The following is a 12992-nucleotide window of genomic DNA, read 5'->3' as shown; positions in this document are numbered from 1 at the left end:
AAAAATAAGTCGTATCAAGCGGGTTGTTTCTGTAAATCATGTCATCATGTCGGAAATTGACAGCTTGACAAATAAGCACTTGCAGTCCAACACGAAAAGAAGCCACATAATAGTTGAATTACTTTGTTTTCACACCATATTTACTATATATACAACCCCAAACAAATGCCACAAACCTCCTAACTAATTCTGCCTTAGAATCTAGAGCATGCTATCCATGATTGAGCCGGGAACTGAAAATTTCAAACAAATAAATTAAACCTAAAATCTGTGGTTGTGGTCCAGTTAAATATCACTTGATTGGACATTCTATTTACAGCCCTAGTAATGCCACAAAATCATCTATTGAAACATACTTCTACTAGTTTCCTCTGTGGAGTTCTAAACATCAAACAACAATTGATTACCACAGGACTAAAACCAGAGCAATGGTAATCACCCAATTGAAAGACAAAGTTTCCTAATTCAGAAATTTACCAGCCTGATTCTATCTGCTGATGTGCTATTGTCAAGGTCAATTCGTACGCGGCGCAACACCTTCGAGAACACGATATACAGTAACTTTTAGCACAACATCCCTTGATTTCAGCAGCTCAAAAATACAAACATCACCTTCCCCCAAATTGTTCTCCAATGTGAATTCATACCACCCTTGGCTTAGTTTAGCTCTACCTCCTCTGTAAAGGCATCGGACAGGCCACTGCCTCCCATCAGTAAACTGAAGTTTGATAAATCCACAAACCCCGTTTAGATTCTTCTCAGCAAAGCAGGATGGCAAATACTGCAAAGAAAAAACGGGTTGCATCTCGAGTTAAGCATAGGCGCGGTGATGGTGTAAAACAAAAACTTAAACAATAAAGTTAACGGCTCACCATAATGCAACCCCTGTATAAGTAAGATGGTCTCAGCACAACCCTGCAGAAAGGATTAATAGGCTCAAATGCTTTGGCTGCATTTATTGCTCTTTCTCTCTCTTCAGCTGTCACAGTTCGCTTTCTTGCTGAAGCACTTTCATAAAATCTGAATTTCATATCAGCCTCATCTTGTTGTTGGGTAGTTTGTGGCGTATCTGCAGTACAAATTTAGTAATAAACGACACAGATATTCACTTCTTGAAGTTCAAGAAGACGATGAGAGGACAGGATATAAGTTAACTTCAATGAACTTACTAGGATCGACTTTTAGCTTTTTCCTTCCACGTTTTTTAGGTTTCGGTGTTTCGCCATCTGGACTATAGAATTTCATATCATCTGCAGTAGGTTTTTGCTCAATTTGGTTAAATTGGACTTCAGCTCCCTGAGTAGCTTGATCAGCAGCATGCGAAATACTAGCACCTTTTGATAAGTGGACGTTCCCTTCACCAGACCAATTCACGTAGTTAAGTTTAGACTCATTGAACAAATTCTGCAATGCTGGAGGATTGCAGCTTTTCATAATTGTCATTTGATCAAGATGTTCATCATAAACCTTACTTTTCAATGAATTAGGGACAAAGCACGTAGACGAGGAGCTCAGATTATCAATCAAGTCTTCATCTTCCATCTCCTCAAACGCAAGATATCTTCTACCAGCTAGGGTATTAGATTGATAATTTATCTCAGAAGTAGGCAAATTGAATATATGAACAGTGAAAACTGCATGCCCTTCGTATCTGAAGACAAGAAAGTACCCAGTACGTATACAGTAACGTTCCATAAATTCCGGCCATCCTTCATGAAACCAAAATTTGTCATCAGCTTTTATTAATCCTACAGGCCAGACAGGACCTCCAGGAACACTGAGTCTCCCAAAAGCCGATAAGTCATGTCCAAATTTTTTGACAAAATTATCAGGGATCCTCTGCAAGTAAAAATAAATAAAGGCATAATAAATAAAAAATATTATGCTCCATGTTCTGATTTTGCCGATTTAGAAAGTAGAACTGTAAATGTTTATATATTTATCGCTACACAGCTAAATAATAAAACCGGATTGTTAACAAATTTATGAGCACAGACAAGTGATATTATAGTTTAGCAAATGACAAAATAAAAAGTGCATAACTAAGCAATAAGATTCAAACTTCAATCATTAAATCCCAACAATGCCAAAGTTCAAGTAAACATGAAAACATAATGGTTACTGATTACTAATTGATCATTTTTTACTGAACGATCACCATAAAAACTGAATCTAAAACGTTGAATTTCAAAAAAAACCCTATACTTCAACGTATAAGATTACAGTACATGACGAATTTAACCGAGTATTAAGAAATTAAGAAAATCTATGATAACCAAATAATTTCTTGCTGACAATCAGATATAAATCTGTTGCTCTAAATCACACTTTTCTGAAGAAATAAAAATGCAACCAAAGAGAAAAAGAGAAATCATAACCATGGAAGCTAGACAACCAAAAGAATTTCTGCCAAAGATTAGAAATTGCCTCATTAGTCACAGAATAAAATAAAGGGCAAAGTACAAAACAAATGCTTGTGGTTTACCTTATTTGCAAACAGATGTATGTAGTTTAAAAGTTTGCAAATAGAGGTATGTGGTAGGTTTTTTCACAAAACAAAGTATTTGAAATTATACTATTAAGTTCTGATTGTCATCAAGAGCATTTTTTTTCTCTTTAATTACATTTACTTATTGACAAAACACAGACTTCAAAATAGAATTGAAGCTGTGTGAAATGAACTTAAATACAAAACAAATGCTTGGGTTTAACTTATTTGCAAACAGAGGTATGTAGTTTAAAAGTTTGCAAATAGAAATATGTGGTATGTTTTTTTACAAAACAAAGTATTTGAAATTATACTATTATGTCACTGACGCGACTTGATTTCACAGTTTTGTATGACGATTCATGTCAGCCGACCCCGAATCATTTCAAGACTAATGCTTTGTTGTTATTGTTTGTTGTATTGACAAAACACAGACTTAAAAATCGAATTGAAGCCGTATAAAATAAACTTAAATATGAATTTAGCTCATAAACGGTTAAATTAGTAAAAACTCTAAAATGTGCATCATCTAAAATCTAAAATGTTATGGGAGACCTGTATTTTGTTGATATTATAAGAATATTTTTTTAATGTCATTGTTTGTAATCAGAACTTAATAGTATAATCTAAAATACTTTGTTTTATAGATAAAACATAAGACACATCTCCTGTTGCAAACTTTTAAACCACAGGTCTATTTGCAATTATTTTTGTACTTTTCCCTAAAATAAAAACCGAAAGAACTCAGCTAAAGTAAATACATAAGCATAGTCCAAGAAGAAACCAAATTAACAAGAAAAATAAGTGGGAAAAACCTAATAAGATTCAGCATTTATAACCTTGGATCAATGAAAAGAAAAATTGGGGATTCTATCATAATCGCTAAACAAGCATACTACAACACAAGATAGAAAAGAAAAAAAACTACAAAATTGAGTCGCCATTTCACTCAATTTCAAAGCATTTCATGTTAATCATCAGGAAGAAGTTGATAAGCGTTATTCTAAAAGATCAGGCATAAAATAAACACAGATGCAGAAGAAAAATAGATGAAATCATAACATAGAAACAAAGAGGGAGAGAAGAAATTGAGTACCAGCTTCCTGTCTTTAATGGAATTAGAGAGAATAAGCTTGTGAAAATGAGGTTTAGGCATATTGGGGATTTAGGGTTTAAGGAAAGGTGATAGAAAGAGAGGGTCAATTAGATCATGATAAGACAGAGCAGACCCTCTAATTGAATTTGAAAGCTTTCAGATCTATTTCTCCTCTCTTTCTTCTACACCTTCTCCACTGGTTTTAGTCAAACAGTGCCCTTTAAAAACCTTAAAATTAATATTAACAAAAACAAAATAGGAAACCTAATAAAGTTGAACGAGTTGAGCCGTCTCACTGACCCACCTGTTCGAATCGTTATCACTCATCCAACTCGGATGGCCAACTCAGAAGTTGTATTCATTCCCCTTTTTTCCTTCTCTTTTCCTTTTTAAGGAAAATATTGGGCAATGATTAAAGATATGTAATTGATTGCTGGTACTTTTCTGTACTTTCTTAGTATGGATCCATTGTTTTCATGGTGCCACCAATTTAATACCCTTTTTTTCTTCATTTTAGATTTCGATATTAATATTTTCCATTATCAAAATTGATAATAAATTTAAAATAATAAATAAATAAAACTAAGCATCATTTTTTTAAAGAAGATTTTAAAGTAAATATAAAAATATAAAAAATCAAGTACTTTTATGACATTACACTCATTTGTATCCACAAACTAAAGATTCAAGGTCAATTAGGACTTTAAACAATCAAAATCATCAATCAAGTCCCTAAACTAAGCAAAAATCATCAATTGAGTCTTCATCCTACCCTAAAATCAGAAACGGTGACTATTTTATATAAATTGTAATAATATCTGTGTTGGTTTAAAATGAGTTTGGGGAAGAGGGCAACCGAATGATTTTCGATGACACCTCAATTGATGATTTTTGTTTAGAATAGAGACTCGATTGATAATTTTTTATTTGTTCAGGGACTTGATCGATGATTTTGATAGTTTAAGGTCCTAATTAACTTTAAAGTCTTAGTTTAGGGATCCAAATGGATATTATGCCTACTTTTATTTCAGTGTCGATGGATAGGATATGGGTAACTTGAACATTCTCAAACTTCTTCAAAGGCCATTGGATGTTGCAAATCAACGAATGGTAAAGATGGTGCACTGAGCAACACTGATTAATACTTTTGACAGTATCTAGACAATCCAACTAAATTTGGATTTTATTCACCTTGATATCACACAAATCATGAATATAGAGATACCAATGGAACACCTTCTCCCTCAATAGAAATCGTCGGAACCACGCGGACCAATTAAAAGAAAGTCTTAATATCACACACATTCTTACCTGATGAAGCGTCATGATTAGCGGAATCACAAGTGTAGCAGTTGTAACCGTTGTTGACCTCATCCTTAACTGACTGACACGTGAAACTTTGTTCATATTTAGAGCACACAACCTAATTCTTCTATAAGTACAAGGTACACGATACATAAAGGTACTCGATTATCCTTGTTGCTCATTATACTTTTACACTATTCAATAGCTATTCGCATCACTGACTTACGTATCGGAGTAAGATTGCCGGTTTTCGGCCCTCTTTGACATTTTTTATCTTATTTTAGGCATTTAAATGACTCCTCAAGCGTAGCGCATATTCCCTCACATCAAATTAGTTCGGTGAGGATGGATCTGGAAAATCTACGGGATGACTCAACTGAATAGTTTGATAATCCCACCATCCTCTTCCATTCCTTCGACATCAGCACGGCTAGTAAGGATTAGAGCCTTGATTGATACAAATGACAATGTAATGGAGCCCTTTTGGTCACCCTGGATTTCGAGCAATGAATAGAGGCATGTTTAAGTTCTTTAGATTCAGAACAACGAAACTTCATAGATGGAATAACTAAGCAACTCATTTACAACATAGGTTTGATCCTAGAGTCAATGAACATCCTCAAGGTTGAATATGCTTCATAAATAAAGGTTATAAGGGAAGAGTTAATGGAGGCTAGAGAAGAAAATAGATGCCTCGATAGGCAAGACCCCGTTGCATGATCGACCACACATCATATCATCCGCATCTACCCACGAAATAGAAATATATCTTCGGACTCTCAATAGGACACAATCAGGTTAGATCGCGAGGAAGAGAGCACAGCTCATGTCACTGAAGGTGTCATCATTCCAAAAGCCCATATAGACATCACCACTATTCTAGTTGATCTAAATACCCTAGGCGCAAGAAAGACACCCGAACAAATTCTGTCGAATCTCATTTTAGAGACCATTATAAAAAAACGTACCATAGCTTCGGGTCCAAGACCTAACGATCGACGCCAACCCAAATCGAATAAAAAAATGGGAGATGGTGAAACCCCTCTTATTAAGGAAGAGATGTACAATCTTATCTAGAAATAGCTTCAAATTGTCATGGTAGACGCGAGAATCGACTCTAGGATTCCTGAAATAACATATACTGGCACACCACTTTGCGTGGACATTATGGATAAACATATGTCGAAAGGATTCAAATATCCCACATTGAAGGAGTAGAATGGTCTTAGGACTAATGCTATTGCTTAATGTAATAGACTGGTAATAGTTCGTTACCTTCAGATCTGGTAGGACTAAGGCTACTATTTTATCAGACAGCGTGAAGTACATGTGTAAATCTTTATCGGTTTGTGGGGCTAACAGTAGAGGTGGAGATGAGAGGAAAGATTTGATCGCCTCGAAAGCTGATTGACATTCTGAGTTCAACTAGAAGGGTGCTCCTTTTTAAGTAGAGGGTAGAAAGGAAGGCACCGCTAAGCAAGCATGAACTGAGTCTTCCAAGGGATATGAGTTGACCGTTTAGTCTTTAAACTTCTTGTAGCATTTTTGGGGGTTGCATCTCTAATATGGTGATGATCTTCTCTAGGTTTAGTTCAATTCCCCTTTCTAATATTATGTAGCCTAGGAACTTGTCGGATCTGATACCGAAAAAGAACTTCTCCAGGTTCAATTTTAGGTTATAATTATGAAAGATGTCGAAGACTTGGGTGAGGTCGTAGGAATGATCTACTTTGTTGGAACTGAGCACTATCATAGTTTCAATTTATACTTAGACCATTTTTCCTATGAAGTCATAGAACATTTTGTTAATGAGTCGCTGATAGATTGCTTCGGCGTTTGTCAGTCTGAATGGCATGACATTGTAGCAGTAGGTTCATTCATAGGTAGTGAATGAAGTTCTCTCCACATTATTGGATCCATATGGATTTGCTGAAAACCGGCTATTGCATCAAATTGAGACCAAATTTTGCGACCAACTATCGGATCAACAAGCTGGTCAATGTTAGACAGATGATAACAATCTTTCGAAGATGCTTCATTAACATAAGTGAAATCTACACACATTATATAGTTCTTATTGCTCTTATTTACAAGTACTATATTAGATAGACAATCGGGGTAGTGGACTTCCCTAATAAATTTAACAGCTCAAAGTTTGTCAATTTCAGCCTTGATTGCTTCCTACTTGTCTTGGAGTGCATTTGTTTCTTCTGTTTGATCGGTGTATGTGCGAGGAGTCGATGTACAACTGATGTGTCACGTGATCGGGGGATACCCCAGTGATGTCAGCCATGGTCCAAGTGAAGACTTTTTTTTTATAGGATTGTTTAGATTGATTCTGACAGCTTCGGGGAAGGTTGACTCCCTATTTTGATGATGTAACCTTTAGCAAGTGAAAATTCAATGATTAGCTCGATGCTTCTAGAGATTCGTCAACCACCAAAATCGTTTGAGGGTGAGTGGCCTGCTAGTGAAACTCTTTGGCAAGTTGGCGGTCCCCCGTGATGACCAGATTGCCCTTGGCACTTGGGAGAGTGAGGGTAAGGGCAGAGATGTTGACGGTGGCCTTTGTAAATGAGTTAAGGGGCGTTCCCAAGATTGCATTGTATGTGAGCAGGATGTACACCACCACCCAATCAGCCTGTCGCTCAACTCTTTTGGTTCCTTCCATGAAGACGACGGACAATGAGATAAGGCTGAGGATCAGTACCTTAATATTGGGAAGTCCGACTATAGGGAAGGTGCCTTCTCAAAGCCTTTTTTACTGCACTTCATTGTCTTTAAATCTCTCTATATGAGGAGGTCGACCGAGCCATCGATGTCCACCATGATTCTATAGACGTTAAAGTCTATAATGGCCAAATTGACCACTAATGATTCAAAATATGGTGTACAGAGAGAAGGTTGGACAGCTAACGATTCCCACATTGGTCCCTTCATCTTTTGCCAAATGAGCTTCCATCGGAGTATGTTGGTGCTCCTTCCCTGATAACGGGGCCTTTTGGCATCTTTCTACCTCTGTGAGGGCTCATGATGTCCTTGATGGTTGTCCACTTGACAGGCAACTCTTGGCGAGCTCCCTGCTCAAGGAGCTTGTCAATCTCTTTCTACAACTGATTATAGTTTTTATGGAGTTCCCAGAGGACTTATGATATTTACACTATTGTTTATGCGGGGCATCTTTCCCTAGGATCGGGTCCGGACGAGGGAAGTCGGAGGAAGAACCAAGCGCGAGCAACAAGCGAGTAAAAAGGCCAAAACAATACAACACAACAGCTCAGACACGCTCCGCGTGTACTTGGGCACGCTCTACGTGTATTTGAGATTGATCCGGGGAAGGTCACATATGCAGGGCTTGGATTGGGCACGCTCCACGTGGAAGAAAACACGCCCTGCGTACTTGAGGGTCTGATCCGGAGAAGAGTTCAATAGCCAAAGTACGTCCCATGTAGATCTTGTCACGTCCCACGTATAATAGATACTAATCCAGAGAAGGGATCATCAGCCAATCCACGTCCCGCGTGGATTTGGGCACGTCCCGCGTACTTTCACTTTTTCAGGAACTTGTGCCTTACTCCAGCTTCCTTGTTATTTACACATTTGGTCCCTCAGCTCCTTTCCCACTTTCAAACCAACCCCTTCCACTTACCTTTACCCCATTTACCTCTTATCTTTATGCTTTAATTAATTATGTAATCTACCTTTTATGTAATTAGGCAATTAGGGTTTTTGAGATGATATAAATTCATCTCTTTCTTGTAATTGTGCTTCAACTTTTTATCAATCAAATTATAATCTTCTTCAAGAAGCTTTGTTAAGGTTTTTACCTTCAACAATGGGGAATTCTTATTTCCTATGGATTTAGTCCATGAAACTTAGGAATCACTCCTTCTAGTTTAGCTAGAGAAGAACATATTTGTTACTTTACGATTAAAACTAACACGTCACGAAATTAATCTGTATCAGTTGGTATCAGAGTCGATCGTTTTCCTTGAATGGAGACTTCTTTCGACTATGGTTCAACCGCATTTGTCACAAGCTTTAAAGGAACATCTTGTAGCCGAGCTGAAGAAGATGGAGCTCCTATGCGACAAAATACTAAGAAAGCTAAATGAGGACTTGGAGCATAGAGAGATGAGGAGGCTCTAATGGGCAACCACTATTTTGCCTCCTAAGGATTCATCCCAAATCTGTCCTCTATTGTACAATGAAGAGGTAAATCCAAAACTTTCAACTCTTGATGTAGAAGTTGTGGGTATGCCTATTATTAGTGAGGATTTGGTTGTTTGTGGTGTTGAAGTAGATTTAAGTTCTCATTGTGGATTTATTGTTAATGAAATTGTTGATGAGGATTTAAATGCATGTATGGATGAGGAGGAGAGGTTGTTTATAGGTGAGCAAGTTGGGGAAACCCATGTTGCAAAGGATTCTCCCCATGTGTTTGATAAAATGCCCCTTGAGCCTAACTTTACTTGTGTGTGAGGAAAGTGGGGGTATTATCCTTGAGGAAGGGAAGAGTGACTTTGGGCTTATTAATCTCTTTGAGGTGCATAAAGATGCAATTAGCTTATGTGTGGAGATTGATGGCTATGGTGATGGGAGAGATGTTGGTGGTTCGACCATATTGGGTGGTTGCATGTCTTGTGATTCAAGCGGCTTGGCACGTGAGTTGGTCGGCTTGAACTATAGAGAGAAGTGGAAGGAAGCGAGAGGTCGTGGGAAAAGACGGATCATGGATGAAGATGGAAATGAATTTGAATACAACTATGAAGAAGAGGAGATTGATGAAGAGGAGAACCAATCCGAGAATGAGCTAGTAAGAAATAAGGAATGTGATTATTATGAAGGAAAATTCGAGGATGAGGTTGAAGAGAGAGAGCACGCTTCCGTAGATGAGATATGTGAGGATGGTGAACTTTGTCATGGTGCACATGAGCTTGATTATGATGAAGATGGTAGAGTTTACCATGGGGAGGATGAACGTCGAGGCATTGAGTGGAACCAATATGGGGCCGCTTATGAGGAGGACGAAGATAGGGTCTACTTTGATGAGAATGAGCATCGGTGTGTTAAGCGGGATCGACACGGGGCTCCGTATGAGGATGATGAGTGTACATTCTATTATGATGATGAGTTGGAGGATGTTGACCGGTCCTATAATGAAGATATTTCCGAACATGATGGAGGTAGGGTCCGTTATGACGATGAGTTGGGAAATGTAGAGTGGAACCGAAGTGAAGAAGTGTATGATGATGATGAAGATCGGTTTCGAGGTGAATATGAGTCGGGAAATGTTCGGTGGAACCTAAACGAAAATACTTATGAGCATGATGATGGTCGGTTCCGAGATGGCCATGAGTCGGGAAATGTTGGGCGGAACCGAAATGAAGATGCTTATGATGGTGAAGGAAATCGGTTCCAAGATAAGGACGAGTTGAGAAGTGTTGAGTGGAGCCAAGTTGAAGACACCTATGAAGTTGATGATTATGGCAATGAGTATAATGTGTATTTGGTGACTAGGGTGCCAATGCCTAATGAAGAGGATCCTAGCCAACGTCATCGATTATTTAGAACTCGATGCTTAGTTCTTGGGAAGAAGTGTGAGATGGTGATCGACAGAGGAAGCCAAGTGAATATCATTAGTCGGTCCGCCATGAGCAAGTTTGGGTTAGTTCCCGAGCCACATCCTAGAACTTACCGCCTTGGTTGGGTCAACAAGGTGGAAAAGCTTCAAGTTAATCATTGGTGTAAAGTTCATTTCACTATTGGAGCTTATGGGGATGAAGCTATGTGTGATGTTGTAGAGATGGGTGCTTGTGATGTGCTACTTGGTAGGCCATGGCAATTTGATTGTGATGCCTCACATGCGGGAAGAAGCAACACCTACACCATACGCAAAGGCGGAATCCGATATGTCCTTACACCTTTGAAGAGTTCTCCTAGTAAGAAAATGGAGACCACTGTGGGAGATTGTCCAACTCGGGAGTTGAATGTGAATGGGTGCATTGGTGGAACGGGTGAGACATTGAGTCATCTTGATTTGGGTTCCATGGCTGAGATAGCTAGCCACTATCCTAATGAAGTCAGATCCCAAGAGGGGGATAAAGTTGAGAAAGGGGAGAGCCAAGTTGGAAGTGAGGAAGTAGAGTCGATGTTCAAGGGTGACAAGCACGTGTCTTTCAATGAGCCACCTATAGGGCTTCCTAAAGGGCTTCCACCTTTGAGAAAGCTACCACGAGACATAGCATGGGATCTGGGAGATAGTGCACCTAGCTCTACATATGGTGAGTTGAACTCTAGAGAGGAAGAGGAAGGTTGCTCTATGAAGCCTATTGATAGCACCGAGATGCCTAGCACATGCTACATGCAAAAGAATCGAGTCACTCATTGGGTAAAATCTGAATTTACTCTTTTGTGCTTTGTTGAAGTATTTGTGTTGGAAGCTTGGTTGTGTATGTTGAGGGAGAACCTTTCCTATGAGGAGCCCATAAGGGGTGATCTTGTCATGAGGCATGGGAGTTTATTATTGAGGGAGGATCTTTCCTATGATGAGCCCATGAGGGGTGATCTTTTCATGACTAATGAGAGTTTTATGTTGAGGGAGGATCTCCCCTATGATGAGCCCATGAGAGGTGATCTTGTGGTGAGGAGTGTGAGCTTCATGTTGAGGGAACCCATGAGAATTGATCTTGTTGTGAGGAATGTGGACTCTATGTTGAGTGAGAACCTTCCCTATGATAAGCCTATGAGAGGCAAACTTGTTGTGAGGGATGTGAGCTTTATGTTGAGAGGGAACATTCCCTATGATGGGACCAGGAGGGTTGATCTTATTATGGGTTTTGGTGATTGTTTGTTGAGGGGGAATGGCTTCCCGGGGAATATAGAGAAGATGGAAGGAAGTCAAGACTTGGTAAATCCGGAATTCACTATTGTGTGCCTTATTGACATGAATGTGTGCGGATATGTGTTGTGCTTGTTGAGGAAGCATCAGCTTTATGAGGAGTCAATGAGAAGCGATCTTGTGATGAAGAGAGTGGGGTTTATGAAGTCTTTGATGAATGAGAAGAGCCGCCCGAAAGATGTTGAAGAGATTGACGGAATTCAAGGCTTGGAGAACAATGGCCAAGTTAGTAAGGTGGCAAGTCTTGAGGTTCCGGGGTTGTTAACCCGAGGTGAGGGAGGAGCTACTATGTGTGAGCTTGGATTCACTATGATGTGGGTTGACAAGTGTCGTCGGGATATTCTGTTTGATGTGGGCCATGGGCAAGGAGAGATGGAGCATGGTAGCCGGGTTAGTGGCATGAATGACAGCGAAGGTCAGGCCTATTCAAGTCAAAATCATGTTTGGGTTGTGAAGAGTACTCAAGGGATCGCTCCAATTTGGGTTGATATATGGCGTCGTGACATGTTATGTGAGGTTGGCTATGTGCGAGTGGAGGTTGAGCCTAGCATCCGGGTTGATGGCGTGAGGTATATTGAGGTCCGGGCACATTCGAATCAAGGCCATGTTGGGGTTTTGAAGAGTGCTTATGGGATTGATCCTAGTTGGGTTGATACATGTCGTCGGGACAATCCATTCGAGGTAGGCCATGAGCGGAAGAAGGTTGTGTCGATTCCTCAAGTTCGTGATGGGGAGATCAAGAGGGTCCATGGATGGTCTGTTCAACGAAATGAGGGGCGTGGGCAGACCATCCAAACAGTTATTGGGAAGTGGTTTGACAAGCTTCGCCAAGACATACCATTCGATGTTGGTAGAGCATCCGATATAGGTGGAGATGGGGAGATGAGTACCACGGAAGATGAAGTCCAGGGTGGGGCCCTTGTGGAAATATGGGGAAAAGCTCGTGAGGAGAAGGTGAGTCCGACAATATGAGGAGTGGACTTCTTGAGTTCATCTCGAACAACATTTTGGTTCGATTTGAGGGCTTGGGTTCATTCACAACAAACACGTCTCATCAATATATGGAAAGCAACTTGGGGTCAAGTTCTTTTTAAGAGAGAGTGTATGATGCGGGGCATCTTTCCCTAGGATCGGGTCTGGACGAGGGACGTCGGAGGAAGAACCAAGCGCGAGTAAAGAGGCCAAAACAATACAACACAGCA

General features: G+C 39.6%; 1 protein-coding gene across 2 annotated transcripts; it reads right to left on the bottom strand.

Annotated features, from left to right (window-relative positions):
• Nucleotides 1–79: 79 nt before the first annotated feature.
• LOC136209239 (B3 domain-containing transcription factor VRN1-like) lies at nt 80–3801 on the bottom strand. Of its 2 annotated transcripts, XM_066000661.1 has the most exons (5): nt 3585–3801; nt 1473–1839; nt 1170–1355; nt 873–1069; nt 80–781 (listed from the first exon to the last, which is right to left on the bottom strand). In XM_066000661.1, the coding sequence occupies exons 1-5, from the start codon at nt 3642–3644 to the stop codon at nt 515–517; spliced, it is 1077 nt and encodes a 358-aa protein (XP_065856733.1). In that variant the 5' UTR covers nt 3645–3801; the 3' UTR covers nt 80–514. The 2 variants fall into 2 exon arrangements, with proteins under 2 accessions (XP_065856733.1, XP_065856732.1); XM_066000660.1 differs by having other exon boundaries at nt 1170–1839.
• Nucleotides 3802–12992: the final 9191 nt, after the last annotated feature.

This window comes from Euphorbia lathyris, chromosome 10, assembly GCF_963576675.1.
Source record: "Euphorbia lathyris chromosome 10, ddEupLath1.1, whole genome shotgun sequence".
Taxonomy (NCBI): domain Eukaryota; kingdom Viridiplantae; phylum Streptophyta; class Magnoliopsida; order Malpighiales; family Euphorbiaceae; genus Euphorbia; species Euphorbia lathyris.
This window is presented reverse-complemented; position numbering and strand designations above follow the sequence as displayed.

What these genes read in the sequence shown, in the direction of transcription:
- LOC136209239 (XM_066000660.1), bottom strand. Translation starts at nt 3,644, where the DNA reads ATGCCTAAACCTCATTTTCACAAGCTTATTCTCTCTAATTCCATTAAA. An exon ending in CCATTAAAGACAGGAAGCTG is followed by an intron (nt 1,840 to 3,584) that starts GTACTCAATTTC and finishes TTTTACTTGCAG; the next exon opens with AGGATCCCTGATAATTTTGT. An exon ending in TATACAGGGGTTGCATTATG is followed by an intron (nt 782 to 872) that starts GTGAGCCGTTAA and finishes TTTTCTTTGCAG; the next exon opens with TATTTGCCATCCTGCTTTGC.